Source organism: Rhinatrema bivittatum, chromosome 8 (assembly GCF_901001135.1).
Source record: "Rhinatrema bivittatum chromosome 8, aRhiBiv1.1, whole genome shotgun sequence".
Classification (NCBI taxonomy): domain Eukaryota; kingdom Metazoa; phylum Chordata; class Amphibia; order Gymnophiona; family Rhinatrematidae; genus Rhinatrema; species Rhinatrema bivittatum.
The window spans coordinates 41,311,577-41,339,320 of NC_042622.1; the positions used below are offsets into that span (position 1 = coordinate 41,311,577).

Sequence of the window (27,744 nt, forward strand, 5' to 3'; positions counted from 1 at the left end):
AGGGTTCCTTAACAGAGGACGTAAGTGCTTAGCACCTCTGAGAAAATGCGCCACATCCAGATGCGCTGCCAAAGATACTCCAAGTCTTACCCCAAAAGCATCCAAGGGCTGCAACTTGGACTCGTAAGGAACTGCAGGACAAACCTTTTTGCTAAGCCAGCCTGTAAAAAAGAAAATATCAGATATGGAAGCCTGCGCCAGATCCAATTGGTGAGCCACACACCAAGTTTCAAAGACTCCACACTCATATGACAATTTGGAAAGCTTACAAGAACGCAATAAAGTAGCCACCACAGCATCGGAATAACTGTTCTTTAACCAGCGCCTCTCAAAAGCCATGCCACTAGACAGAAGCGTTCAACCTCTTCCAAATAAACGGGACCCTGAGACAAGAGGCACGATAGATCCCAAATCGTAGAGGACTGTCCAGCGCCAGATTGATCAAATCAGAGAACCATGGACGGCATGGCCACTCCAGTGCCACTAAAACGTCGACTCATACCTCTAACAGACATAGGACCTTGCCAATCAGAGGCCAGGGTGGAAACAGAAGAACGTCCTGCGGCCAAGGAACGACTAGAGAGTCTACTCCTTCCGCTCCTCGTTCCCTCCTGCAGCTGAAGAACAGAGTGGCTTTGGAATTCTGGAATGTTGCCATGAGATACATGGTCGTCTGGACCACCTGTTGCATATCATCTGAAAGGCTTCTTTGCACAGTTCCCACTCTCTGGAGTCGAGATGACAACTGAGGAAGCCTACTTGACTATTGTCCACTTTGGCGATGTGAGAAGCTGTGATGCTGAGCAGATGTTCAGCCCAGGTGATCAGCTGACGTGCTTCCTGCGCAACCAGATGGCTTCAAGTTCCTCCCTGACGATTGATGTACGCTACCGTGGTTGCATTGTTGGGAGAGAACCTGCAGACTTCCCACAAAGAAGAGGTTGAAAAGCCTGCAATGCCAATCGTACTGCTCTGGTCTCTAACCGATTGATCGATCACTGCGCTTCTTCACTGGACCACTGTCATACATAGCAAAAGTAAGGTATACAATGACTACAGGCTTTTTGCCATTACAAATAAAACCCCATTCAGTTTACAACTCACTGACATACTGCTCCCCAGCCTGAAAGACTGGCATCTGTGGCGACTACAGTCCACTCAGGAATCTCTAGAGAAACTCACCACTGTAGATTGTCCACCTGTAACTACCAATCCAGACTGGATCGAGCCTTCTCTATAAGGGGAAGGCAGTATTGTTCTGAAGCTGGATTCCAGCGGGAAAGCAATGCGGACTATAGTGGTCTCATATGCGCAAAGGCCCAGGGAACCAACTTCCGAGTGGATGTCATTGAGTCGAGGACTCAAATAATCCCATACACATGGTATAGGAATGGACAATAAGTCTCGGATTTGCACCTGCAGCTTGAGAAGGCGATGTTCTGGTAGGAACACTCTCCCGAAGAGTATTTAACAGTGCGCCCAGAAATTCTAGCGACTGCAAAGGAACTAGGTGGCTCTTGTACTCGATCACCCAACCTAGGGATTGCAAGATGTTGATGACTGCTGATAGATTTTTGCCCAAATTAGCCAGTCGTCCAGGTATGGATGGACCAAAAGACCTTCCTTTCTGAGTTGCGCTGCCACCACAACCATTACCTTGGTAAATGTTCTGGGAGCTGTGGCTAACCCCAACGGGAGAGCCCTGAATTGATAATGCTGTCTGAGAATGCAAAATTTGAGAAACTCTTGAACGGAGCGAATGCCGATGTGAAGATAAAAGCCTCTGAGGTCCAGAGATGCTAGAAATTCTCCCTTGTGTACCGAGGCTATGACTGACCTGAGCGTTTCCATTTGAAACTTGGGAATCTGTAGGCAACGGTTGACTCTAGGTTGAGAATGTCATTCCAAAAAGAGGGAGCTTTTCGTCCCAAAGTAAATTGAGTAACGACCTCTCCATTGTTCTGGAGGAGGATCTGGAATGATAGCTCCGAGATCACTCAGACGCTGCAGAGTGTCCTTTACTGCCCGACGTTTTTCCAGGTAAGAACATGGTGAAACCAGAACTGGCTGCGAAGCCGCCAAACAAAATCTAAAGCGTAACCTGGATTTATCACTATGAGAATCCACTGATCTGATGTCCATCTGGTCCAATCTCCTTAAAACAGAGACAGCCTGCCTCCTATAACCAGAACGGACCAGCCCTCTCATTGGGCAGACTTTGCTCCACCTGCAGCTTGGGAATTTCCTGGTCTTCCGAATCGGTGGCCAATTCTGCTGTCTGCCTGAAGGTTGCTTTGCAGGTGGAGCCGATGAACGAGAAGAACGGAATCTTCGACCAGACCAAAAACGAGCGCGGGATAAGAAGGAACTTCAAGCTCTAGGACGATCCTCTGGTAATTTGTGAATCTTATTCTCTCCTAAGGACAGTATCATATCTTCCAAGTCCTTTCCAAAGAGTAATTTTCCCTTAAAGGGCAAAGCTCCCAACTGAGCCTTTGAGGATGTGTCAGCCAACCAATTCCTCAAGCAGATGAGCCTGCGAACTGACACTGATGACACCATGGAGCAAGCCGAAGTCCTGAGAAGATCATATAACGCATCTGCACTGTAAGCAACAGTAGCCTCCAATCGGCCGCTTGTGCTACCTCCTTGTCAGAGAGGGAAGAATTGTTTTGCAACGACTGCACCCAACACAGCCCTGCTTGCAAGGCCAAGCTGCTACACATAGCTGCCTGCAAACCTAGTGCAGAAACCTCAAAAATTTGCTTGAGCTGTACCTCCAAGTTTACGATCCTGTAGATCAGTGGTCCCCAAACCTGTCCTGGAGGGCCACCAGCCAGTCGGGTTTTTGGGATATCCTCAATGAATATGCATGAGAGAAAATTTACATATTATGGAGGCAGTGCATGCAAGTTCTCTCTCATGCATATTCATTGAGGATATCCCAAAAACCCAACTGGCTGGTGGCCCTCCAGGACAGGTTTGGGGACCCCTGCTGTAGATCTTTAAGGGCTGTAGCTCCCGTCACTGGGATAGCTGTCCTTTTAGTGACTGCTGGCACTGCGTCATCTATCTTGGGAAGCTTCAAAACCTCAGTTAATGGATATAGCTTGTCCATGGCCCGTCCTACCTTAAAGACTTAGTTCAGGAGTGTCCCACTCCTGATACAAGAGGTCAGTGAGAGAAAGATGGAAAAGACATTGTTGGACCCTTAAGTCGCAGCAACACTAGACTGATATCACCCATGAGAGTCCTTCAGAGCCTCAAGTCCAGTAAAATTGACGGAATCAAAGGATTAAGTTCCTCCCTCCTAAAGGCGGACTACTTTGGGATCATCCCTGCCTGCTATGTGAGGGGCGGAACTATTGCCCTGACCAGGATCCCCTCAGAGATCCACATCTGGCAGGGACTTATCAGGGATATCGAATGGGTCCTGTTCGGAGTCATCTGAAGTAGAAATCGTGGCATGAACCTGCCCCGAGTGAAGAGGACACTTTGGAGCTGTATCAGAGCAAAAACCACTTGATCTTGAATGTTTGGAGGAGCAGACCTTCGGACCCTGCCCAGAGGAGTTCTCTGCCCTTCCTTTGCTCCTTCTTGGACTTGTAGGCCTTATGGAGAAACCTGATAAAATCCCCTGAAAAGGAGGAAGAGGAATCAGATCTCCTCGAGGCTCTCCTCATCTAAGCCTGCTGCATCTTTGTGCAGCTTGTCCCCACCAGTAACTGCCAGCTGTGGTGACAAGGGAGGCAGATCCGATACTCCCTGCATGGTCTGCTGTATCGCTGCTCGCATGGTACTCAAAGCTTCTGTACCTGCACTGCAGCAAAACGGGTCTGGAGTAGGGGAGCAGCCGCGCAGAGGCTTTGGGGTCATGCGAGCCGGTCAACTAGCATCCTTTGTGGCCGAAATAGACTGGCCTTCCCCACTGGGGAGGCAAGCAGAGCCTCTCCCTTGAGAGCTGAGTGCGTTTCCAGATGCATGGCATAGAGAGAAAAATTGAAAAACGGCAAAGAATAAAAAAAGAATAAAATACACCCCGATGCGAAAAGGATAACCTACAGCACTGCCAAGCATTGAATGAGCGAAACAAACCACAAAAAAAGCTGCTGGCAGAAAGAAAATTTATATTTTTACCTGACAAAATGCTGGACCCTGGGAGCTACTCCAAATAGGGTGAGTGAGCCGGGCCCCCCCCCCTGGTATCACCCTGACCAGGAGTGGTTGCTGGGTAAATAACCTCCCCAACTCCAGCGACCTCAGAACCAGGCGGGATAGTCCCTTCAGGACCTCCTGACAGGCAGTGAAGCGGCTGCCAATGAAAGCTAGACCGAACTTTTTTTTTTTTTTTTTTAACCTTAAAGGAAGTAACAGTCAAAAAAAAAAAAAAAAGACAAAAAAACCTACCAACCTTACTAAAAAAGAAAAGAAAAAAAAAAAAAACTACCACAGACTGCAGGGTTAGGCACATCCACCTCTGCTGGAGACCGAGAAATACTGACAGACTGCAGGTGGCACCCCAGGGTATACGTCAGAGTCCGTAGAAGCTCTGTCTCCCTCTGCTGAATTGGTGACATAACACAGGGTCTGGACAGATCCAGGTACATACAGGGAATGTGGATCATAATACATAGCTCAGGAGGCAAGTTTAGAGGACGCTTTTGAGTGGTGGGTGCCTATAATGGACAACCAGAACCAGGAGAACTTGGGACAGGCAATACAGAAGTTGGCGGAGGGAAGGCAGGAGTGTAACCTTAATAAAGCAAAGAGGAAGCCACAAGTCAATGGGAGGCAGAACTACAACAGCTAGGTTACAGCTACAACCGCCCCCCCCCCCGCCCCCCCAGAGGGTATCAGAGTGGTATTTACAGGTCTAATTGTAGTACAGTTTACTCCTGGGGGAATTCTGCACACAAACTTAAAATTCTGCAAACTTTATATTGGTCAAAATAAAGACTGTCATGTAAATTGTGTTAAATAGTTATACTTTAAATACAGAAAAAAAAAGTTGCTTAGATACAGAATTTTAAATATTTTGAGCAGACTTTACCTAGAAATTCACTGTGTGTCCCTTCCACTTGCTCTCCCTACTCCCCTGGCCACTTTAACCTCTCAGGCCCAGCACCCCCACCTCTAAGCTCAACCCCTTCCACTCTATTGCCAGTCCCAGAGTTTGACCCCGTTCTCAGTACTGCCCCTTACAGGCTCCTTTAGTACACACCCACACACTCTCCTCATATAGGCTCCCATCCCCCTACTTGGTCCCCCCCCCCCACCCATTCACCTTTATCGCGAGCAGAGTATGCCCCATACCAGAAATGGGGAACGCTGCACAAATTCTGCACTAGCACAGAACTCCCCAGGGCTAACTGTTGTATCAGGCTTCTGAGGAGGCTGAGAACCTGCATGGAATGACCACGGTTTAAAAAAAAAAAAAATGCATGACCAGGCCTGCAAGAGGACCTGGATGTTGGATTAAGTACAGTGTTGTAAGAATCAGAGAGCTCACCAGCAGGGGTGGTGGTGGTCAGCACTAAGATAAGGACAGTGGTAGACTAGGGTTGAGTAGTAAAGTTAAAAATAAATAAAACCTGACAGGAAGGGTCCCAACAGTGGTTAACCATGGGATTATATGCACTCATACCCAAAGTGGCAGCAAACCAGACTCTGCCATTTACTATGCTACAAGACAAAAATAGCCAGCAGCATCTCCAGAGGCCCAAAGATGCCAGGAATATGGTTCCAATGAAAGAAAGACTCCTAAATCAGAGTAGAATCTCTGTGTGCTGTAAAGTATCACCTGAAGACCTAATCATCTTTCCTCATGGCAGACCCACTCCATAGCAGGAAACAGCTAGGTCATCTCTTACCTCTGTGTCATTCGTTGCATACTTCTTGTCATCTGAGTAGGAAAACCCAACCCCTGCAGGAGATTCCAGGTACAGCACATTGGCATTCTACAGAGAGAGTAAAGTAAATTTCAAGCTTTCCAGATCCCACATGACATTCACATCAAAAGCAAGCAACAGTCAGCCTGCAGCAGAGCAGATAGCACACTCCCAACCACATACTAAAGTCAGACATGTTGGAGGAGGGAGAGCAGCGAGTCACATACCATGTTCCATGAATAGGGGTTGTACTCTAGAGTGCTGCCATCTGGCTGAATCTGAAAAGGATGAGATTCAGGACAGTTATGCTAGGAAAAAAATCCACACAAGCAAAAAAAAAGTTACAAGAGTCAAACACGTACTGCAGGTGTCCCCCCCCCCCCCCCTCCAAATTAAAATGTTATTGCCCTTTCAAAAAGCAATCCTCATGCAGCATAGGAAAGTTACACAGCACATTCTATAGGAGGTCTTCAAAATCTCTTCAGCCTAAAAGGTTGGAAGTCTGAGCAAGTGTTGATCCCAGGATTTGTGGGAGAGAAGTTTCCTCCCCTTTTCAGGAAAGGCTGCCTCCTCCTCGAGGAAGAGAGTGGTCAGTCTTCCTTGCAGTACTACAGCAAGCTTTTCAGAGCATTCGAGCAGCCTAGACTGGCACTATCCAAGCCATGAGAAACTACTGACCAGGAAAGGGCCATGCTCTGTCAGGAGGCCATCCAAGGAGCTGCAGCCAGGTCCTCCGTTCAGCCACAGAACCACAGGGCTTGTGCTAGGATCTTTCTGGGATTCCACAAACCTAAAGAAATATAGAAATAAGGCATTCGGCACTGTTCACACATCTCCCCCTTCCAGAGAGGCTATATTATTCCCAAACCACCAGAGCCAGTGTTGCTTCACCATTCTTGCACAGCCACAGAACTCTGAGTCTAGTGTTCTTGAGTGGTACCATGATCCAGGACTTCCAGTACTTTTGCAGAGTCCATGTTATGAATCTTAAACCCAATGAAGTGTGTTCTGGCTGGCAAAGTCCTCATTTCAGGCACTAAGGCTTGCCAGCAATTAACTTAAAAGCTTTTATCTACTAGGAATACTCTAGGGCCTTCATGACTCATCTTTCTGCGTTATGAAGTGTTTGCGTGATCTTTCCATACCGTGTATGAACAGTTATTGATCTGGCTTGCTATAAAAAGACACCATGCAAAGCTACAGAAATAGATAATGAAGCCTAGAACAGATGCATTCCATGCATTAGAAAGAGGTGGAAGTCTAAATGAATACTGGAATGGTTAGAAGGTGAGGTAAGAGGCTATAATAGCTAAAAGAACATCTTTCAAGAAAGGGAAAGGGGATCCGACAAACACTGGCAGATCAGATGCAAAGCACTGATAAGGAAGTAAATGGGAATTTGAAAAGAAGCTTGCCATGGAAGCAAAAAACAAACTGATGTCTATGTCAGGCAAAATGATAGACACCAAAGAACAAAATTGCTGAACATATAGATAATTCCCATTTCCAGATCATTTATAAATATAATTAAAAAGCATTGGTGCCAGAACAGATCCCTGGGGCACTCTACTATTCACCTTTTTCCATTGGGAAAATTTACCACTTGGCCCTTCTCTATTTTCTATCTTTTTCCTAGCTGGCAGTCCAGGATAGGACACTGCCATATATCCCATGAGTAATTTCCTAAGAAGTCTCATGAGGGATTTTGTCAAATGCTTTCTGGAAATCCAGATACAGTGTATCAACTGGCTCACCTTTATCCACATGTTTGTTTATGCCTACAAAAAAAGTAGCAAATTTTGTGAGGCAAGGTTTCCCATTGCTAAATCCATGTTGGCTTTGTTCCATTAAACTATGCTTAAGTGATGTGATCAAATTTGCTGATGACAAGATTGTGAGAAATTGCAAGAGGACATTGCAAAACTGGGAGATTATATTTGCTATTTGCATGCCCAATGTGGACAAGTGCAAAATAATGCATTTGGGGAAGAGTAACCCAAATTATAGCTACATAATGCAAAGTTCTACTCAGGAAAAGGTTCTAGGTGTCATTGTTGAAAATATATTGAAGTCTTCTGCTTAGTGTGGCAGCAGCCAAGAAAGCAAATAGAATACTAGGGGTTATTAGGAAAGGAATGGAGAATAAAAGAATCATAACCCCTCTGTATTGCTATATGGGGTGACCTCATCTTGAGTATTGTGATCAATTCTGGTCACCACATCTGAAGATACAGCAGAAATCAGAAAAAGGTACAGAGAAGGGCAACCAAGATCATAAAGGGAATAGAACAAGTCCCCTATAAAGGGAAAATAGGTCAGGACTCTACAGCTTGAAGAGGAGACAGCAGAGAGGTCTATAAAATAATCAATGGAATAGAACATTAGTTTACTCTTTCAAAAAATACAAAGACCAGGGGACATAATGAAAGCCATTAGTATAACTGCACTTAAAAGTTTGGCAAGTTCCTGGAGGAGAGTTACAGAAATCCACTGCTTATTCTTGGGATAAGCAGCTTGGAATCTACCACCTTGGAATCCTGCCAGGTACTTGTAATCTGATTTGGCCACTGGGCTTGATGGACCCTTGGTGTGACCCAGTATGGCATGTCTTGTGTTCTTATGAAATTTGAGATGGAAAAATAAGCTTCCAATTTTATTCCTTCCCTTTCATAAGTGAAAACCTATTGTCATTCTACTACAAACCAAAGCATGTTCTAGTTTACCAATCACATGAGCTAACCAAGTGATTATGTTCACTATTTATTAAGGCAACCCCCCAAACAACTCCTTTGCCTTTTGGGTCTCCTCTCCCAGTCAAAGAGAAAGCCCATCCTGGTATTTCTGTAACCTCTTCTGTCCTTTATCTGGGTCTTAACCAGACTGCTTTATGATGCTTACAGAGACTCTTTCCTATAGAAGTTAACAAGCAGTCATTAAGTAAAAGATTATGCAGGTTCTGATATTTATATGCTGGATCAATAATACAGTCTATACTCCACTACCCAATAAAGAGTAGCTAAGGGTCACATCCTGGGTCTTGCACACGAAACTGTTCTACAGCATTCCAGCCCCCTCCCAACTCACTTCTAGGATCCATATAGACTTAGCCTTGTCCTTTCCCTCAGTGGGTCTTTGGCTGAGCTTTACATTAAGGTTTGATAATTACTATTATTTAATGTGTGCTGTAAGTTACTTTGGGTTGCTGTTGAAGGCTATCTATAATTGTAATATTAACATACAAGTCAAAACACTATGTATGCGTTAATGTGCAGGATATTATCAGGATCTAGTTAATTACTGTAAGCTAGAGGAGAGAGTCACTGTACCAGCCATATGCAATGAAACTTATGTTATCTGAACTCAGTCTTAATTGCATACTGTCACTGCAAAGTTACCCCATGCCTCGAAATGGGATCAGTAAGCTACTGGAAAGAAAATTCACACTGAAAATAATGAAGCACTCATTTGGCATTGGGCCAGTTTTAATGTTACTATTCAAAAGCAGATGGGCCTGTTACAGTACTTGAGAAGCAGCCATCAGCTGAAAACCATGACCAAGCTGGCCCTGCATCTTACTACATGAATCCCAGGGCAGACTGGAGTGTTGTCCCTTTATGCTTCAAATATACATAGCTTTCTGTGGTTATCTACTGGGGACCGGTTGTAACCACAACACATGTACTTGCAGAGAGCATATTCTTTGCAAAGCCATTAGAGAGCGCACGAGAGCACCCACACTAGGTAGGAGGGGAAAAAGAATTGGGGTGGAGTGGGCCAGGGCAGAAATACTCTCCAGTGAATATTAACTGGTAACTGCTAGTGTTTCAAGAGTTACCAGTCAAAAGTTCAATTCTACAAAGTTAGGGGGTAGCTTTTTATATATTTCCGTTTGTTAATTTAATAACAGATAGCATCCTAGATGAGGGACAAGTACAAAGTATCTACAAACAAAATAAGAGGCTGCAGATTCCCAACACTGAAAACAAATCAGTTCTGCTCAAGAGTAATTCTATCTTGCTATAAATGCAACATTTAGCATACAGCGTGTGAAGTCATGCCAAACAGGTATAACAGATGCCAGAATATGATAAAGCACATTCAGGAAACAAAGAAACAATAACTTACCAGTAGTGCAAGTGAGTTTTTGTCAGCACGTTCAAATACCCTGAGTACTGATGGAAAGTGGGCTGCTTGGCCAGTCCTGGGAGGTAAACAATCTCATCAGCACTAGGTGCAGACTCCACTTGGAATCCCCCCAAGAGAAGAGCACAAAGCAGAAAGGAGACCATCTGTAAGGGAAAGTGTGATTAAGTCACAAAATCAGTTTCATTATTGGTAAAGGAGCAAAGCCACAAGGGGAAATCCATTGCCTCACTGTTCTATGTAACACTCCTAAGCGAAGTTTTGTAGTTACATTGTAAACCGGTGTGATTTGTATTCTTACGGGAACATCGGTATAGAAAAATAAATAAATAAATAAATATGGCACTGGCACTCACACAGACCAATACAGTATAATGCACTCCGGAGTGCACTGTTAACACGCATTTGGACACACCCCTTATTCAGTAAGGGGTAATAGCGCGTCAAAACCGCACGTCCAACCCTCCCCCCGGAAACTAATAGCGCCCACAACATGCAAATGCATGTTGATGGCCCTATTAGTTATTCCCGCACGATTCAGTTAGTAAAATGTGCAGCCAAGCCGCACATTTTACTTTCAGAAATTAGCACCTACCCAAAGGTAGGCGTTAATTTCTGCCAGCACCGGGAAAACGCACAGAAAAGCAGTAAAAAACTGCTTTTCTGTACACCTTCCGACTTAATATCATGGTGATATTAAGTCAGAGGTCCCAAAAGTTAAAAATAATTAAAGATTAAAAAAAAAAAAATTAAAGTCAGCCTGCTCAATTTTGCCGGCGTCCAGTTTCTGAACCCGTGGCTGTCAGCAGGTTTGAGAACAGGCGCCGGCAAAATTGAGCATCAGCTGTCAAACTCACTGACAGCTGCCACTCCTGTCAAAAAAGAGGCACTAGGGACCCACTAGTGTGCCTAGTGCCTCTTTTTACTGCGAGCAGATACTAAATCACCTGCTCTCCGGCGGCCCGACAGTAACAACATATCCCTCAGAATTTTTTTAAGTGCATGGATCCTGATTTTTTTTTTTTTTTAAAGGGAGGCAGTAACGTGGCTTGGAAAATTCAGGCTAAACCAGTTTTAGTTTTCAGAACAATACTTCAGTCTATAGTATGCAGACAGAAATTAAGCCTGCAAGAAACTAATCTAGAAGGCGTAGATCTAGAAGCAGCCATAAACCAAAGATAAAGAAACCAAAAAGCAAATTGTTCTAACAGAAGACTATACAACAGGAATTAATTTAAACGTTTTAATCTGACTCATTAACCAGAGAATCTAAGCCCACTGGAAAAGTCAAAGCGTTCCCTCCCTTATCTCCATATGATAAGAGCCAGCCAGAAGGACGGACCAACTCCCTGCTGTGCAGCCTCAATCATACAACAGCAACACCTATTGGCTAGATTTAAGGCCCATGATTGCAAGATTCTGGAAGGTGCCGTGCAGCATGTCAGGCCTTGGCATCTTTTTGCAGTATCTAGATTAAGCGAGTGAGGAGTGATAAAATAAAGAAAAACCCAAGGGAACTGAAAACAAAGGCCCCTGGTGCCCATTGCCAGATCCCAGCTCTGGTTCCTACTGAGCTATAAACTCAAAGGGACAGTAAGAAACGGTACAGTATAAGAAAAAAATGACAAGTGCATTTTACACATTTTGTGAGCTATACAGCATTTTTCCTACCTAAGCTGCTGGCCAGGGAAAAAGACAGGCTAAAATAGTTTTTTTAAGTCTCTACTAGGTCATCGCTTCGCTTGTCTATTGAGGGACCACTTAGTATGAAAGAAAGGAAACAGATCAGCCTTGGCGCACATCCGTTTTGTTTATCGCAGCCTAACGCCAGAAGCTTCCTTCGCAGACTGTTCTTACACAAATATCTCCCAAATCTGAGGGAAAGGATGGGAGGATACTAGGACCCCACTCTAGAACTTCGCCACTCATACTCAGGATAGAGACCCCTCTCCCCGTCCCCAGCGTCAGCAACGCTCCCCATCCCACTCCAGACACAACCCATAGCCTCCCGCCTCATCCCCACGATGTAAACCCACGCCACGCTCTCACCTCGCCCCGTTTTACCAACCTTACGTTATCAGCTCTGGGATCTTTCTCTTCTTCCGGGCTCCGCAAGAAACAGCAGACTCATGTGACCCACACCAGGCGAGGCGAATTTATCACGTGACTCCGCAAAGTCACGCGCCACCGAAACCACGAGCTCGGCGCCGAACGCGAAGTGGCTGGACGGGGAAAGGGCGGAACCTAGGCGGAACGCGCCAATAACATCACAGGAGGCCACGGGAAGGCGGGCTAGGGAGGAGGTGGTTCAATCTCGCAGGCGAATCAGCGCCAGCGAAGCTCTTAATTAAAGTAAAGGGCCGCAGCAGCGTTAAATGATGCCGGCGAAGACATTCCCGCATGCGATCTAGAAAGAAACGGGAGCGTTATTTTGTTGTTATGGTTTGAGACGCATTACCGCACACGTTGGAAAGTAAAAGACAACTTATGATTTAGAATTAAATCATATCCAGCATAGCTCTCTGCTTCAACGGCAGGGGAGAAGAAAAACTGATACTTCACGCATATCCAGCATAGCTCTCTGCTTCAACGGCAGGGGAGAAGAAAACTGATACTTCACGCATATCCAGCATAGCTCTCTGCTTCAACTGGCAGGGGAGAAGAAAAAAGGATTCGCACTCACAAAGCGGGGAGTAGCTGGCTTGTTACGGCGGTTACTACCCCAAACCAAATAAGCCTGATACTTCACTTTCAATGCATATCCTGCTTCAACGGCAGGGGAGAAGAAAAACTGATACTTCACTGCATATCCAGCATGGCTCTCTGCTTCAACGGCAGGGGAGATGAAAAACTGATACTGCAAGCATATCCAGCATAGCTCCCTGCTTCAACGGCAGGGGAGAAGAAAAACAACCAATAAGGGCTGAATAACACAGTCTGGGTAAAACAAATAAGCATGGGTGTAGCTTGCTTATTGCTGCGGTTACTTCCCCTACTACCCATAACTAATCAAGCTAGATATTTCACTTGGTTGCAGCTCCATCACTGCTCTCTACATTAATGGTGGGGGTGGAAGGGAAATAGAACCAAAGAGCTAAGAGAAACAGATAAGTATGAGAAAAAAATGTGAAGCTTGCTGGGCAGACTGGATGGGCCGTTTGGTCTTCTTCTGCGGTCATTTCTATGTTTCTATAGAATTGGAAAGACAGGCTCTGCCAGCTGCCGTACTGGGTCAGAGCGAGGGTCCCATCAGGTTTCCAGTAGTGGCCAAAGGAGATCGCAAGTAGCTGCCATGATCCCACATAGTAGATACGTCCTGTGGTGCTAACTCTTAGCAGAAGCGGTGGCTTTCCTCAAGTTCCAGGTGACGCCTCACCCGGAGTACTGAGTTCAGGTCCGGGGACCGTATCTCAAAGGAGATGGAGATAGAGACGGACGACCAAGATGGTTTTTGGAAGACCCTTGAGAGGCTGAAGGATCTAAATATGCATATCCTAGAGTAGAGGAAGTGTAGCAGAGAGAAACTTTACAACTAGCAGGCAGGACATGAATCTCCAAAAGGGAAGGTTCAGAACCAATATCAGGCAATATTTCTTCACGGAGACGGTGACCGATGCCTGAAATACCCTCCTAAAAGAAGTGGCGAAGATAGGAACAGTAAATTAATTTAAAAAGGCATGGGTTAAACATTGCGGATCCATAAAGGCTTGAGGTTGGTAATGAAGAAAAGGGGTAACCTATGTTAAGTTTAGGTGTAACATTTCTGCAGGGGAGTAAGCTGCACAGATCAACAGCTACTACCCTTAACAGACCATATGGGGGTAACACGCAGAGCACACAGTTACTACCCTTAAGAAAACCCATGGGGTAACCTGCATGGTGTGGCAGTTACTACTAGGGCGGTAGGCTAAAAAAATGTCCTGCCATTTTTGTTTTTGTTCCAAGGGTGGGCCATTTTCAGTCCATCCCTGGATTGTTGTTTTTTTTTCCTCATTTTGTTTAAAAAAGAAAAAACCCAGAAGCTGCTCTAACCCTTTCCATTTATTACAATATTTAGCGCCCCCCAGGATTCACCAAAAACACCTGGTGGTTTAGCGGGGGACCCAGGAGCAGCCTCTTGTTCCCAGGCCAGCAGCTACCATTCAAAATGGTGCTGGCCACCCTTTGCCTCTTCCATGTGACAGTGGCTGCCCAATAGCACTGGCAGCCTCCGTCATAAGATAGGAGCAAGGGCAGCCATTGCCATTTTGAATAATGGCAGTTACTGGCCTGGGCGCAGGCAGTAACAACCTCTAGAGCCCCAGTAGACCACCAGGCATTTTGGTTAGGAGGGCTTAATATTGTAAAAAATGGGAAGGGTTGAGGTGGCTTCTATTTTTTTTTTTTTTTTAACTTGCTTTATTGGCTCCCCCCAAAAAATGATAGGAAAAACAACACAAAATTTCGAGCTTTTTCCTATTGGTTTTTTTTATTCCAGAAATGGAACGAAATACAAATTATCATTGATATTTCCTATTTTGTTGCAAATGAATGCCCACTCCTAGTTACTACCATTAATAGAACGCATGGAGTCACCTGTACGGCATAGCAATTATTACTTTTAATATAATGGCATGGGGTAACCTGCACATACAGCAGTTACTACCATAAGCTATAGGGAAAAATAACCTTTGCTGTAGTTACACAATGTTAGGTTTATCTTAGGCTTGAAGAGGTTAGGGCTTGTTCAGCTTGGAGAAGAGACGGCTAAGGGGGGATATGATAGAGGTCTTTAGATCATGAGAGGTCTTGAACGAGTAGATGTGACTCAGTTATTTACACTTTAGAATAATAGAAGGGACTAGGGGGCATTCCATGTAGTTAGCAAGTAAACACATTTAAGAATAATCGGAGGAAATTCTTTGTCACTCAACGCACAATAATGCTCTGGAATTTGTTGCCAGAGGATTGTGGTTAGTGCAGTTAGTGTAGCTGGGTTCAAAAAGGTTTGGATAAGTTCTTGGAGGAGAAGTCCATTAATGGCTATTAATCAAGTTTACTTAGGGAATAGCCACTGCTATTAATTGCATCAGTAGCATGGGATCTTCCTAGTGTTTGGATAATTGCCAGGTTCTTGTGGCCTGGTTTGGCCTCTGTTGGAAACGGATGCTAGGCCTTGATTGACCCTTGGTCTGACCCAGCATGGCAATTTCTTATGTTCTTAGGAGTTACCACCCAGGAAGAGATCTGGGCATTATAGTGGATAATACATTGAAATCGTCGGCTCAGTGTGTTGTGGTGATCAAAAAAGCAAACAGAATGTTAGGAATTATTAAGAAGGGAATGGCAAATACAATTCTGTTCACCACATCTCAAAAAGAATATAGCTGGAGAAAGTGCAGAGAAGGGCAACCAAATGATAAGGGGCATGGAACAGCTGCCCTAAGGCTAAGGAAGTTAGGGTTGTTCAGTTTGGAGAAGAGACGACTGAGGTGGGATATGATAGAGGTCTACAAAATCATGAAATGACTTGAACAAGTTAATGTAAATCTGTTATTTACTCTCGCAGATAATAGAAGGACCAGGGGGCACTCCATGAAGTTAGCAAGCAGCCCATTTAAAACAAACAAAAACAAATTATTTTTCACTGAGGGCTTAGTTAAAGCGCTAGAATTCATTGCCAGAGGATATGCTTACAGCAGGTATGGAACTGGATTTAAAAAAGGTTTGGATAAGTTCCAGATCAAAGCTGTTTTTGTAAAGAGGCATATGCATGATGTGGAGTTCTTATCCTTTTTTTTTATCATCGTTTGACATCTTACGTGCTGTTTAAATTGTATGTTGTTTATGATTTGTATTAGTATCTTGTTTGATTTTACGTTGTGTGCATTGCAATTTTAGGATTATTTAGCCTGGAAGTTGCAGAATATAAGAATTTAAATAAACAAGCTCAGGATCCTGTCTCCATCTGTGGCTAATCCAGGTCACAAAGAAAACAAGTAGTAGTAATAGTAAGAAGCCAGCAGGATCCCAAGAATAGATCCAATCCTTTTTGCTCATAAGCAATGGCTGTCCCAAGTCAATATGGCTAATAATGCTTTATGGAGTTTTCCACCAGGAATGTGTCCAAATCCTTTTTTGAACCCAGCAATGCTAATTGCTTTCTCCAGAGCCCCTGGCAAACTCCACGATTTGTTCACTGAGTGAAGAAAAAAAATTCTTGTATTTGTTTTAAATGTGCTACTTGAAGTGACGGCTAATTCTAGTACTTTTTGAAAGGGAAAATAACCATTCCCAGTTTCACCTTACTCAAGTTTTTTTATTTTATTGTATCTTTGATTTTTATCCTTTTTAGTACACTGTAATTTTATCTAAAAATGAGGAGTGGCGTGACTCCTTATAGACTTAACTAATTTATTAAAGCATGAGCTTGCAAGAACAGAGTCCACTTCATCTGTCCTCAAAAGCTCATGCTTTAATAAATCAGACTATAAAGTGCCACTCGACGCCTGTCATTTTTGCCTCACCAGCCTACCAGGGCTATCCCTCTAGAATTGTATCTGTTAGTACTGTTTTGTAAACATTTCCCCTTTTTTTATTTCCTCATTTTATGTATTACTTATGTGTTACTTTGGCAACATGTAAAATTGTCATGCCACTAAAGTTATCAGAATCTGACTGCTTTTGCTGTTACCAAACTGCACCATTGTTTCTTTGCATACAGTCAAAGGACTTGTAAGACTTGTAGAACTAAAATTATTCTTAGTAAAGTAAGCAGGGTTCCTTGAGGCCAAAGCTAGGAAAGAGCAGAGACCTTCTGACTGGATTCTGTCTTTGAACGAAAAACCATGGAGCCTTGGTATTCCATTTCATCGCCATTGAATTCAGCTGGAGACACCCCCCTCCCCCAAAGTGCTCTGATGAGCAACCCCACTTCCTGCGCCAACTCCCACTCTCAGGCTGCAGCGTGAGTCTGCTCAGAAAAATCCGCTTGCACGTTCTCGACCCTGGCCTGAGCTCCACTGGTTCCTGTGAAATCATAGAGGTAACTTCTCTCCTAAACAGATGTACTATCTAAGGGTCATCCCCCTCTGCCACTGGGATTTTCCCCCTCCTCGGCACCTGAGCAGTCCCACTGGAGCCCTCCATGTTCCCTTCTGAAGCTCCCAAATCCAGCTCGGGCTACAGCTTCCTCTTTTTGGCTGGAACGGGATCGCAGAGGCCCTTCTTCAGAAACTTTATGCATATGTAATACAATCGCCAGTGAAAAAGACTTTTCAGACTACTGCAACTTGGGAGCTGCCCCTGAATTGCCCTGAGAGACTTGAACCCTTGGCCACAGGGAACAAGTAAGGAGAATCAGCAGAACCCCCTCCCCTGAGATCCCATGTACCGTGGGAGAGGAGGCTAAAATGGCCACGATTCCCACGGTGCCAGGATCTCCAGCACTAGCAGCCTTGACACCTCTGGTTTGCTTTTACCCAGTTAACTCTTTCACCTCCACAGCAGAAACAAGGGGTCTCAGAGCTCCCCGCTGCTCACACACAATGCTAAGGCCTTAGCCCCATGGTCCCTGCAGCCTAGATACCACTTTCCCCCCATTCAGCAGGGTGCCGAAATAAAAAAAGAGGCCTAGATTCATCATTTTGCTAAGGGCGTGGTTAGGTGCATTTTGGGCTGAGAGAGAGACACTTTTTATAAGGCGCTCATATAAGAAAACTATTTATACCACTGTAAGAAGGGCAACTAGTAACTCGGGGTGAGGTCTACTGTGCTGTTCGTACCTCTGACTGTGCATGCAAAACTGCCCCCAAAAACCTAGCCCACCACCACGACCTATCCCAAGTTCAGAAAGGCCCCTCTTATAGTGGGTATAACAAGTTGACTAATGTGAGTGCCTCCCTCGAGGTGTGCTCTCTCCCCCCCCGAAACATCCCGTTCAGCACTAACGCATTGCTAGCACAGGCACAACAAGTGGCGTTAAAACCCACGACAGCGTGCGACGTTAAGTGCCCCTCATTTTCATTTACTCTACCCTCATTCCTCCCTGTCTGAAATATTTTAAAATTTGCATACGCAGCTTGCGATGCGAAAAATAACACATGCGTTATGGCATTATAGCGGGCGTTAGGCCTTAACACAATTTGATAAATGACCCTCAAAGTGAGCAAACCTCTGCAGGTCTTCCTCCCTCATCACAGACGAAGAAACAGTCCTCAAACAGCCCACACTGGAGATAGGATCCTTACGAATCTCTCCTGTTGCTCGGAGGGAGAGGCCTGTTGTTGTGCATCAGCTCGTTTCCTTTTCTTTATTACCAAATTTCTATACCATCTATCTGAGTAGGTCGCTCTGCTTCCTTCCTTCCCCCCCCCCCCCCCCCCCAAACTTAGAGATGACGCCACTCCACCAAACGAAGCCTCTAGAAATGTAAAAAAAAAAATCACACTTTCCTGCTTGAAGTCATCTTAGAAGGGGAAGGAGGGACCAGCCCGTGAGAAGGAAATGAAAGCACCAGAACCACTGGCTATCAAAGCCCCCCCTCCAGACTAGGGCACCAGCTAGAACAAGGGCCCACTGATCCCCCTGTTCATTCCTACTCTACCAGGGGGATGGTCCCAATCCAGCGTGCACTCCAAGTCTGACTGCTGGTGAGACTCTTCAGCCACCTGCTAGAGCTGAAGAATACAGAGAGAGTGCAGGTGGTAGAGTCTCTTATGGACGAACAGTACAGGAATGTTTTTCTTCTCTGTCTCCTCTTGTCTGGACTGGTTTAGGGACGACAAGGAAGCCATTTTTTTTTTAAATTTGGATCCACCCCTTCCAGAAAGCAGGCTTCATTAGTTTTTCTGCAGAATTTCTTGTTCCAGGCTTCTGTTTGAAATGTATTTGTAATGAAAACTTCCAAGCTGTTAAAGAAAGCAGGCCGTCGAGAAGGCTGACTGTTCGGAAGGCTGACTAGGTCTTCCTATGCTTTTAAAGAATAAAAGTCTAGCAATGCAGACTTCTAAGGGGTTAGCTCAAAGGTTTGAGTGACAGGAAGAGTCCATCCCTACAGAGTGAGTCTGTGGTGCATATCTAAGATGTGACACCATGAGGGCACTGGGTGGCATTCATCCATGGAGGATAGCATGGAGGAGTAGCCTAGTGGTTAGAGCAGTGGGCTAGGAACCAGGAGACCAGGGTATGAGTCCCACTGTTGATGGCCCTATTAGGTATTCCCGCGTGATACAGAAAGTAAAATGTGCAGCCAAGCCGCACATTTTACTTTAAGAAAATTAGCGCCTACCCAAAAGGTAGGCGCTAGTTTCTGCAGGGCACTGGGAATGTGCACCCTCCGACTTAATATCGCCATGAAGGGTAAAAGGGTAAAAAAAAGTTAAAAAAAAAAAAATTTAAATGGGCCGGCGGCTTGTTGGGTCGAAAACGGACAATCAATTTTGCCGGCATCCGGTTTCCAAGCCCATGGCTATCAGCGGGCTCGAGAACCGACGCCGGCAAAATTGAGCATCAGCTGTCAAACCACTGACAGCCGCCGTTCCAGGCTAAAAGGAGGCGCTAGGGACGCACTAGTGTCCCTAGAACCTCCTTTTATCCGTTTCTACCGCCGGGCCTCATTTAAATAGAGAATTCGCGTTCGTCCGCTCTCCCGCGGACTTTACTGAATCGGCCTGTTAGATTGTAAGCCTTCTGGGGATAGGGAAATATCTACAGTACCTGACTGTAATCCGCTTTGAAGCGCTGAAAAAGTGCAATATAATCTAAATAAATAAAAAGGGAGCAATAGGGAGGCAGCAAGAGCTGTGGCTCTCCTTTGGCTCGAAAGGAAAGGCAAATGCCCCTCTCTCCCTTCCTGGAGCAGAGTTGCATCCAGGTTTCAGCCTCTGCGGGTGGCCCCTTTGCCATTTTTGGGAGTGCATGGGAAAAAAAGGGTTCCACATTCATTTATGGTTCATCCTTGTACCCTGCCTGCCCCAGCCTTCTCCTCCTCAGCTAACTTGCACTTTCTTACTGAGGGGGCCTGACCTTTCTCCCGTTCTGGGTCAATGGGAAAAAAAAAAAAGCTTAGTCAGGCACTAATTGTAAAGTACTCAGCTAAGGAAACTCCTTCACCCAATCCCTGCCTTCCCTGTTTACCATGAGGCTAAGAGTTGCATCCGCTGTCAGCAGGGCGGCGCGGCTTTCAGTGTCCAGTTCAGAGGCACCGAACTCACACTGGTGACTAAAAGGGAATGGATGGAAGGCTCTGCGCTAGTAAATAGAGCCTGGGGGGTAAAAATGAACCAAATCAATTTTCTGGCAATGATGTTTTTCAGTTATTTGCCATACCTACTGTGAAATAATTACGTTGTAGAACAATTAGAATTTCAAAATATAAGAAGGAACAGCTAAGCGTTTTCATGGAGGGAAAAATGCCTCCATGCTTCTCACACAATCATTTTACAAGTGCAAGATTTTGCAACGTACAGATTTAAACAGTTCAGAGCAAGACAGCCCAGCATATTCTGAATTATCCTCCGAGGCTGGAAAAAGGATACAGCCATGCCATACCCACTCATGTAATGACTGACCTACTTCATTTTGGGAAGATGACGTTCCCTCTGACACCCTGAACAACCGGCACTAGGACCCTGGGGAGCATTCATAGGAGTTTGCTTTCCCTAAATGGTGTTCCCAACCAGGATCACCCTCACCCCACCAGCTGTCCGAAGCTCAAGTGCAGTTACTGAGGCCCTTTTAAATATAGCAACGGTGGGCTGCGTTTCCTGAAGATGTCTGCACTTTGCCATCCACACACACCAATTCCATCGGAATCCATGGCAGCAATATCAGGATCGACCCCTCTGGGACACAAGCCACCCGAATAGAGAGTTTTGCCAATGGCCTGTGTTTCAGCCATGAACCACTGCAGCCTGGACAGATCTTTTTAGTAGAAATTGAGGAAAAAGAGCTTGGTTGGTGTGGCCATCTAAGGGTTGGCCTGACAGCTCACAACCCGAGCAGCTTTGATGTAGTGCCTGAATACTCGCTCCCTGATCTGGTTAATACAGGGGACAGCTGGGTGTTGCCATAACCAGGAATCACAAACCGGGTCATACCAGAAGGTGAAGGCCCCCAGCCACATGGCTCAGTTCAAGGTCAAGGATTCCTTTCTGATCCTTATCTGCAGATCGAACAGATCAGGATACCCAGAGACAAGCTAGTGGGGCGCAGCAGACCAGGGAGATACAGTCATATACTTGATGACCTATATAAGACCAATATACTGCCCCCAACAGCTCGTCGGAGCAGGATCGGAAGTACTGTACACCCCACAGTCAGATGGGACTGGGACATGCACATCATTATCAATGGAGAGGACATGGGACCAAGTGCCAGGAGGATTCCTATCCAGAGGCCGCTCTATGCTGTAGTAGATGTCTTTGCTTCGACCAAGAGTGTTCGTGTTATCCAAGTGGAGTATGGCTGTATGTATTTATGCTTTTTGTTTTTACCTTTCACTTTCCCCCTTTTCCTTCTGCACATCTCATGCTAGCAACAGAGCCCAAAGCTATGCTTGCCCGTAGTTGCACAATTATGAAATTGAACAAAAAGAAAACTGAAGTACTGTATCTCAGCTTTATATCCGACTCGTCCAATGCTCCTCCATCTAGCATACATCTCGGTAATGATGTTATCCAGATTACCAAATTAGCGCAGAATTTAGGAGTTTGGATAGACACTAATCTATCTTAACTCAACATATCTCCAAAATTGTCAAGAACTCTTTTTTCAAACTGCATGTTTTAAAACGTTTACGGCCCTTTACTATTTTATCAAGACTATCGATCAGTCTTACAAGCACTGATTCTGTCAGGCTTAGATTACTGCAACGGTTTATATATAGGGCTTCCTGAATCCACTATTAAACCTTTGCAATTGGTTTTGAATTCTGCTGCAAGACTCCTTACAGGTACACCTTTTAAGCAGCATATTACACCAATTCTATATAAGCTGCACTGGTTACCTGTTAAATACCGTATTCAATATAAAATTATCATGTTAACTCACTCCTTATTAAATAACGTTGACTCCACTTGGTTATGCACTACGCTACGTATCTACAAACCTCACAGAGAACTCAGATCAGCAGGCAAAAACCTATTAGAGGACCCTTCTATAAAAAATGCGGCACTAAATGTGACCAGAAATAGAGCTTTTTCAGTCGTAGGTCCCATATTGTGGAACGGTTTGCCTGACTCTTTAAGGCACATATTCAATCAGAAGGAGTTTAAGAAAGCATTGAAAACTCACTTGTTCCAAATAGCATTTAAGGACATTGAGGATACCCCATAGCATGTAGGCTTTTTAGTTGTATCCCCCCTTTTAGAAATCTTAGAATTTTTTTTTAGACCTTGATCTATACCCAGTATTTGAATTTGTGTTGCAACAGACTAACTCTTAATTGCAGCCCAGTGTTTTATTTCTTCTACTCTTTAAGCTTTTTTAAAAGTATTAATAGCCAATCTCCTTATCCTATTTCACCCTATTTTATGTAATTGATAATACTATTATTGTATTTTTATTCCCCGCTTTATTTTATTTCTATGTGTTTTCACTGAAGTTTTATTTTCTGGTTTTTTAATTTTTGCTTTGAAATATTGTAAACCGCTTTGGGTCGGCATTTATTGTTGGTAAAACGGTATATAAATAAATAATGAGGATTGCAAGGACTCACCTGTGAGTCACAAAATAAAATAGTCTTCCTCAGAAAGGGGCCCTGGTTCAGGGATGGCTTAATGCACGGTGTCCTCTATTTTCACGTATCCTGGTTTCATGCATGCAAAGTCCCTTCTCTACCTAGCACACGAGCTGGGGCATTTTCCTATATAACTCACCCGTGTTTGTATTATGTTTTGCATACTGCTGTCCTTAGACGGGGGTACTGTTCCTGTGGAGGGGGTGCGCAGGTAGAAACGAGCTTGCCGCCGCTTCTGATAGAAGCAAGATGCCACTCTTGGCTCAAGGATGTTCTATGGAGACAGCAGGCAGGGAGCTGGGCATAGGGAAAGAAAGAAGACAGCCTTTAGGATAAAGGGAAACAGAAAGGAGGGAGAAGGGATAACAATGCCCAAGCAGGGAAGGGAGAGATACATAAGGGAATGGAAAGAAGAAACGAGACCCAGAGAAAAGAGTAAAAAGGAAAGGACCACACCCATGTGACTCCTTCATTGTTAATAAAGAGATTTCTATAGGTCCTAGTAATCATAGTAAATGGATGGGTGGTGATGCACTGATTTATAGTAAACTGATGCCTCCTACTTGTGTGCTACCTAAGGCAACTACGAGGCAGAGTCAGGCACAACTGCTTTGGCATGAAACAGCAATCAAGGGCCCTGACTTTTATGATGTGTGAAACTGATAACCATAGGGTAACCTATACGGTGCAGCCGATATCACCATAAGCTTACGGGGCAAACTGGACGGACCATTTGGTCCTTTTTTGCTGTTGTTTCTAGAAGTCCCCTAGGTTACTGCAGCCTGCGCTGTCATCTGTAAATAGAAGTAACATTAATATAATTGATAACTCTGGCAGTTCAGAAGAATGAATGGTGATTGCTGCATGTGCATATTCACACCACTCGATGACAGAGAAGCAACATTTGTTTGTTTTTCTTTATTTTAAAACAAAGATACACAGTTTTTAACTAGGACCTTTTCTAGAGGTTGGACGTTGAATCCCCTAAGACACCAGGGGCCTGTGCAAATTTAGTCCTCTCTCATGTTAAGAGTTGGTGGTTTCCATCTAAATTTCTTTGCTTCTGTGCTGACAAGCAAATGTCTTTCATGCATGCTTAAGCTAAATCAAAATGCATTCTGTTTCTAGCCTGGTTCCTAATGCTGTCAGACTTCCATTTCTTCTGCAGCAGACTAACTCCCTATTGAAGCTGGCAAATGAAAAATCCCAGCCCTTGCCTGGCTTGAGCAGTACCGCTTCTTCACTGAAGCTGGCAGTTATGCTTGCCTGAAGCACGAATATGATGGCTTCTTACTTTCCACACCGAGTAAAAGGGGCATTTAATCTTCATGTTTGGAAAATCTGAGCCTTTATTGTGAATGGCAGCAGGTGAAAGTACACAAAACATGGCTATGCTTACAGAATAAACCACCTAAACTCCACCCATGTCGTGCCCAGACCACTGTGCACAAATTCTACTGTTGCTAATGGAGTGGGTTCGGATCACCTTCCATTAAGGCACTATTGATTTTTTTTTGGCTTGTGAGAGAAGTTGTCCATTTGTTATTTCATTTAGATATTACTTATCTACAGATTACAGCTTAGCTCCCTTAAGCGCTCGCTCTCTCTCTCTTTTTCAGTTTCTTCCTTACAGACTCTGTGTCGAATGGTTATCCAAAAGCACATTATCCATCGGCTGGCCATCGACTGGCTGGACTTGCCTCAGATGCTGAAAGCCTTCTGCAAATATGAATGAAAGTAAATAGGGACCCAGTGTCTCACAGGCACACACTTAGATTGCACTGGAACTGAAGAAGCAATGACCCTGAAGCTCCCTCTGTTGCACCTTGGCTTCTTAAACATAAAAGCAAAGGTTCTCTGGGGCAGCCTAAGAGCATCTTCCGTGACTAAAAGTATGGCATGTTAGCTCTGCAGTATAAAAACACATCCCTGTGTTTCCATCTGATAGCTAAGAAACCTTGAATATGAAAAGAAAAATGTTCATTTCACAGATTATAAAACTGAAACATGTTATCACAGCTATTTATTTGTAATATATCTTAGCAGATAAATGGATTTTAGCATAGATTAAGAAATGATTATAATTGATATATGCTCATTGAGCAGACACAGCTTGCTAAAACTGCCTGGGGCATATTAAATTTTGTGCATTTTAAAAATGGAATCTTTTGCATCATTTATTTATTTATTTAAGGTTTTTTTATACCGGCATTCATGAACTTGTTCACATCATGTCGGTTTACAGAAAACAGGGGTGCGAATAATACAACCAAAAACAAAATAACGTGATGAAGAGAGGCAGTTACAATTAACAAGGGCTAATGAACTGGGATTGTAAGAAATAGAGAGAGATAGAGAAGGTTAATTATATACAGGTGTACAACATTTATAACTGGGTCTTATTTTCCCCTCAGTGTAAAAAACGTTTTTAATTGGCTTAATGGAGAAGAACAAGTCTGAATTTGGCAAAGGAAGTCATGTCTTTTTAATGTATTAGAATTCTTTGAAGGTACTTTGAACACTCTGTTAAACAGCGAACTTTGTAAACCGTTGTGATGGCGAAACCGAACGACAGTATATAAAACTTGATAAATAAATAAGCGTCTCCTCGGGCAATTAAAAAGTAATGAGACAGGAGGCAGTGTCATAGTGTAGATCGGGGACTGGTTCAAAGATAGGAGACAGTTTTCCCGGTGGAGCAAGGCAAATAGAGTACCCCAGGGATCAGTACTGGGACCAACGTTTAACATCCCTTTTTTAGATTAATGAAGCAAAAAGCAAGGCAATCAAATTTTCAGACAGAAAATTTTTCTAAATGGTCAAAACACCAGCAGACTGTGAGGAGTTGCAGGATGACCTTGTGAGAGTGGGGAATTAGGTATCTAATGGCAGATAAAAGTTAATGTAGATAAGTGCCAAGTGACGTACATGGAGAAAAATAATCTTATTTACATGGAAAACAAAGCGATCTTGGAACCACAGTAGACATGACAATACACTGAAATGCTCAGCGTGCAGCAGCTGTCAAAAACAAACTGTTAAGAATTATTCAGAAAGGACTAGAGAATATCCTAAGGCTTCTCCCTAGATCTCTGGTGCAACCCCACTGAGTCTTGTGTGCAGTGCTGGTACCCTATCTCAGAAACAATATAGCAGAACCGTTCCTCCCCAACCCCACCTCCAGCTGCAGCACACACACATCCTTGTCACAGAGTTCAAAGGACAAGCAGGCTCACGCTTCAGAGGATGTGGCCTAATGCACCACCACCACCACACTCCAGCTGTCTTAAGTCATCAACAGGCAAAATGAAGGCGGGGCTGAGGTGAAAAGGAAGGGCTGAGAGCCCCTTAAAAAAACAGAACACCTTTGGAAAGTGTGTACTCCATAAAGCAGGAGTCGGGAACCAATGGCTCGCGAGTCAGATATGGCTCTTTCGATGGCTGCATCTGGCTCGCAGACAAATCAAACTTATGGGCTTATGGCGGCGAGGAGCAGAAGCGTGGGCGGTGGCGCGCGGGAGGGAAGGGAAACCCCCCCCGAGATCTTCCATCTGCTCCATCTGGGCTCTGACCGACGGCCCGCAAATGCACCGTAGAGAGCAGCTCTACGGCGCATGCGTGGGCGAGCACATTGGTCAGAGCAGAGAGTGCCTGCAAAAAAAAAATGGCGCTGGGAGGAGCAGTAGCGGCGGTGGGGGAGTGAGGAGAGTGACTGGGGGGAAGGAGGAGAGTGACGGAGGAGGGAGGAGAGAGTAACTGAGGGGAGGAAGGGAGGAGAGAGTGACTGGGGGAAGGAGGAGAGAGTGGCTGAGGGGGGGAAGGAGGAGAGAGTGGCTGAGGGGGAGGGAGGAGCAGTGGCGGCGAGGGCAGCGGCGAGGAGCAGTAGCGGCAGCAGGGAGTGACTGAGAAGTCACATGACTGAGAAGTCACATTAATGGTAAGAAGTACTTTATTCATCATTGGTTAGCAACAGCATAACAATGTTATTAAAAAGAATTCAGAGACTTATTGTACTTTAAAAGTGTTGGTCTTACATAAAATGCACATATTTACTTGTATTTAGTTTTAAACATATTGTATGGCTCTCATGGAATTACATTTTAAAATATGTGGCGTTCATGGCTCTCTCAGCCAAAAAGGTTCCTGACCCCTACCATAAAGCATACTTTTTCAACTGTTTTAAGTTTTTAAAAAGTGTGAAACTTGTACTGTAGCCATATTACATGCTAAATGACAGCAGATAAAGACCCAAATGGTCCCTATCCAGTCTGCCCAGCAACTTAAGGTACTAACTACCCACTTTGTGTAGGTTCCCCATGCTTTCTGTTAAGGGTAGTAGTGTCCACTCGATGCAGGTTACATGGTTTCTTCATTTTTATTCTTTAGCAGTTAGGAAACCTCTGTTTATCTCATGCTCTTTTGAATTCCATTATGATTCTAGTCTTCACCACCTCTTTTGAGGGCATTCCATACATCCACCACTCTTTCCGTGAAGAATTATTTCCCTGACAACACTCGAGTATAACTCCCTTGGAGTTTCATATCATAACGCCTAGGTGTACAGCTTCCTTTCCATCGGAAAAGGTTTGATTCTTGTGCATCATTTGTATCTTTCAGATATTTAAAGTCTGTTATATCTCCCCCGTCTCTTCACTCCTCCAGCGTATATATATTTAGATCCTCTAATCGCACAAGTCTTTTGGTATGGACTCCACATCATTTTGGTTGCCTTTCCTTAGACTACTTCCAATCTGTCTTTATCCTTTTGAAATTTGGTTTCCAGCACTGAACCGTATTCCAGGTGAGAACTCAAAGACCTGTACAGGGGCATTATCACCTCCTTTCTCCTGCTGGTTATGCCTCTCTCTATGCAGCCTAGCATCCCTCTGGCCTTGGCCACTGCCTTGTCATATTGCTTTACAGCCTTTAGATCAGGGGTGGGCAGTTCTGGTCCTCAGGATATCCCTAATGAATATGCATGAGAGAGATTTGCAT

General features: G+C 44.5%; 2 protein-coding genes across 3 annotated transcripts in view; one reads left to right on the forward strand and one right to left on the reverse strand.

Annotated features, from left to right (window-relative positions):
* LOC115097024 (lysosomal protective protein-like) overlaps positions 1 to 12,256 on the reverse strand; it is a 43,561-nt gene extending 31,305 nt beyond the window's left edge. The window contains exons 1-5 of one of the 2 annotated variants that reach the window (XM_029612431.1): positions 12,100 to 12,256; positions 10,014 to 10,177; positions 6,567 to 6,678; positions 6,116 to 6,166; positions 5,871 to 5,957 (exon numbers count right to left, since the gene is read on the reverse strand). In XM_029612431.1, the coding sequence (XP_029468291.1) occupies positions 5,871 to 5,957; positions 6,116 to 6,166; positions 6,567 to 6,678; positions 10,014 to 10,177 (414 nt within the window). In that variant the 5' untranslated portion in view covers positions 12,100 to 12,256. The remainder of the gene's footprint in view (positions 1 to 5,870; positions 5,958 to 6,115; positions 6,167 to 6,566; positions 6,679 to 10,013; positions 10,178 to 12,099) is intronic. The other variant, XM_029612432.1, reaches the window with a different exon arrangement.
* Positions 12,257 to 18,161: 5,905 nt separating this feature from the next.
* Positions 18,162 to 24,907, forward strand: NEURL2 (neuralized E3 ubiquitin protein ligase 2). Its single transcript, XM_029613487.1, is given in 3 exon segments — positions 18,162 to 18,173; positions 20,758 to 21,478; positions 24,369 to 24,907. Coding segments are annotated over 3 exon segments (849 nt in total). The 3' UTR covers positions 24,485 to 24,907.
* Positions 24,908 to 27,744: the final 2,837 nt, after the last annotated feature.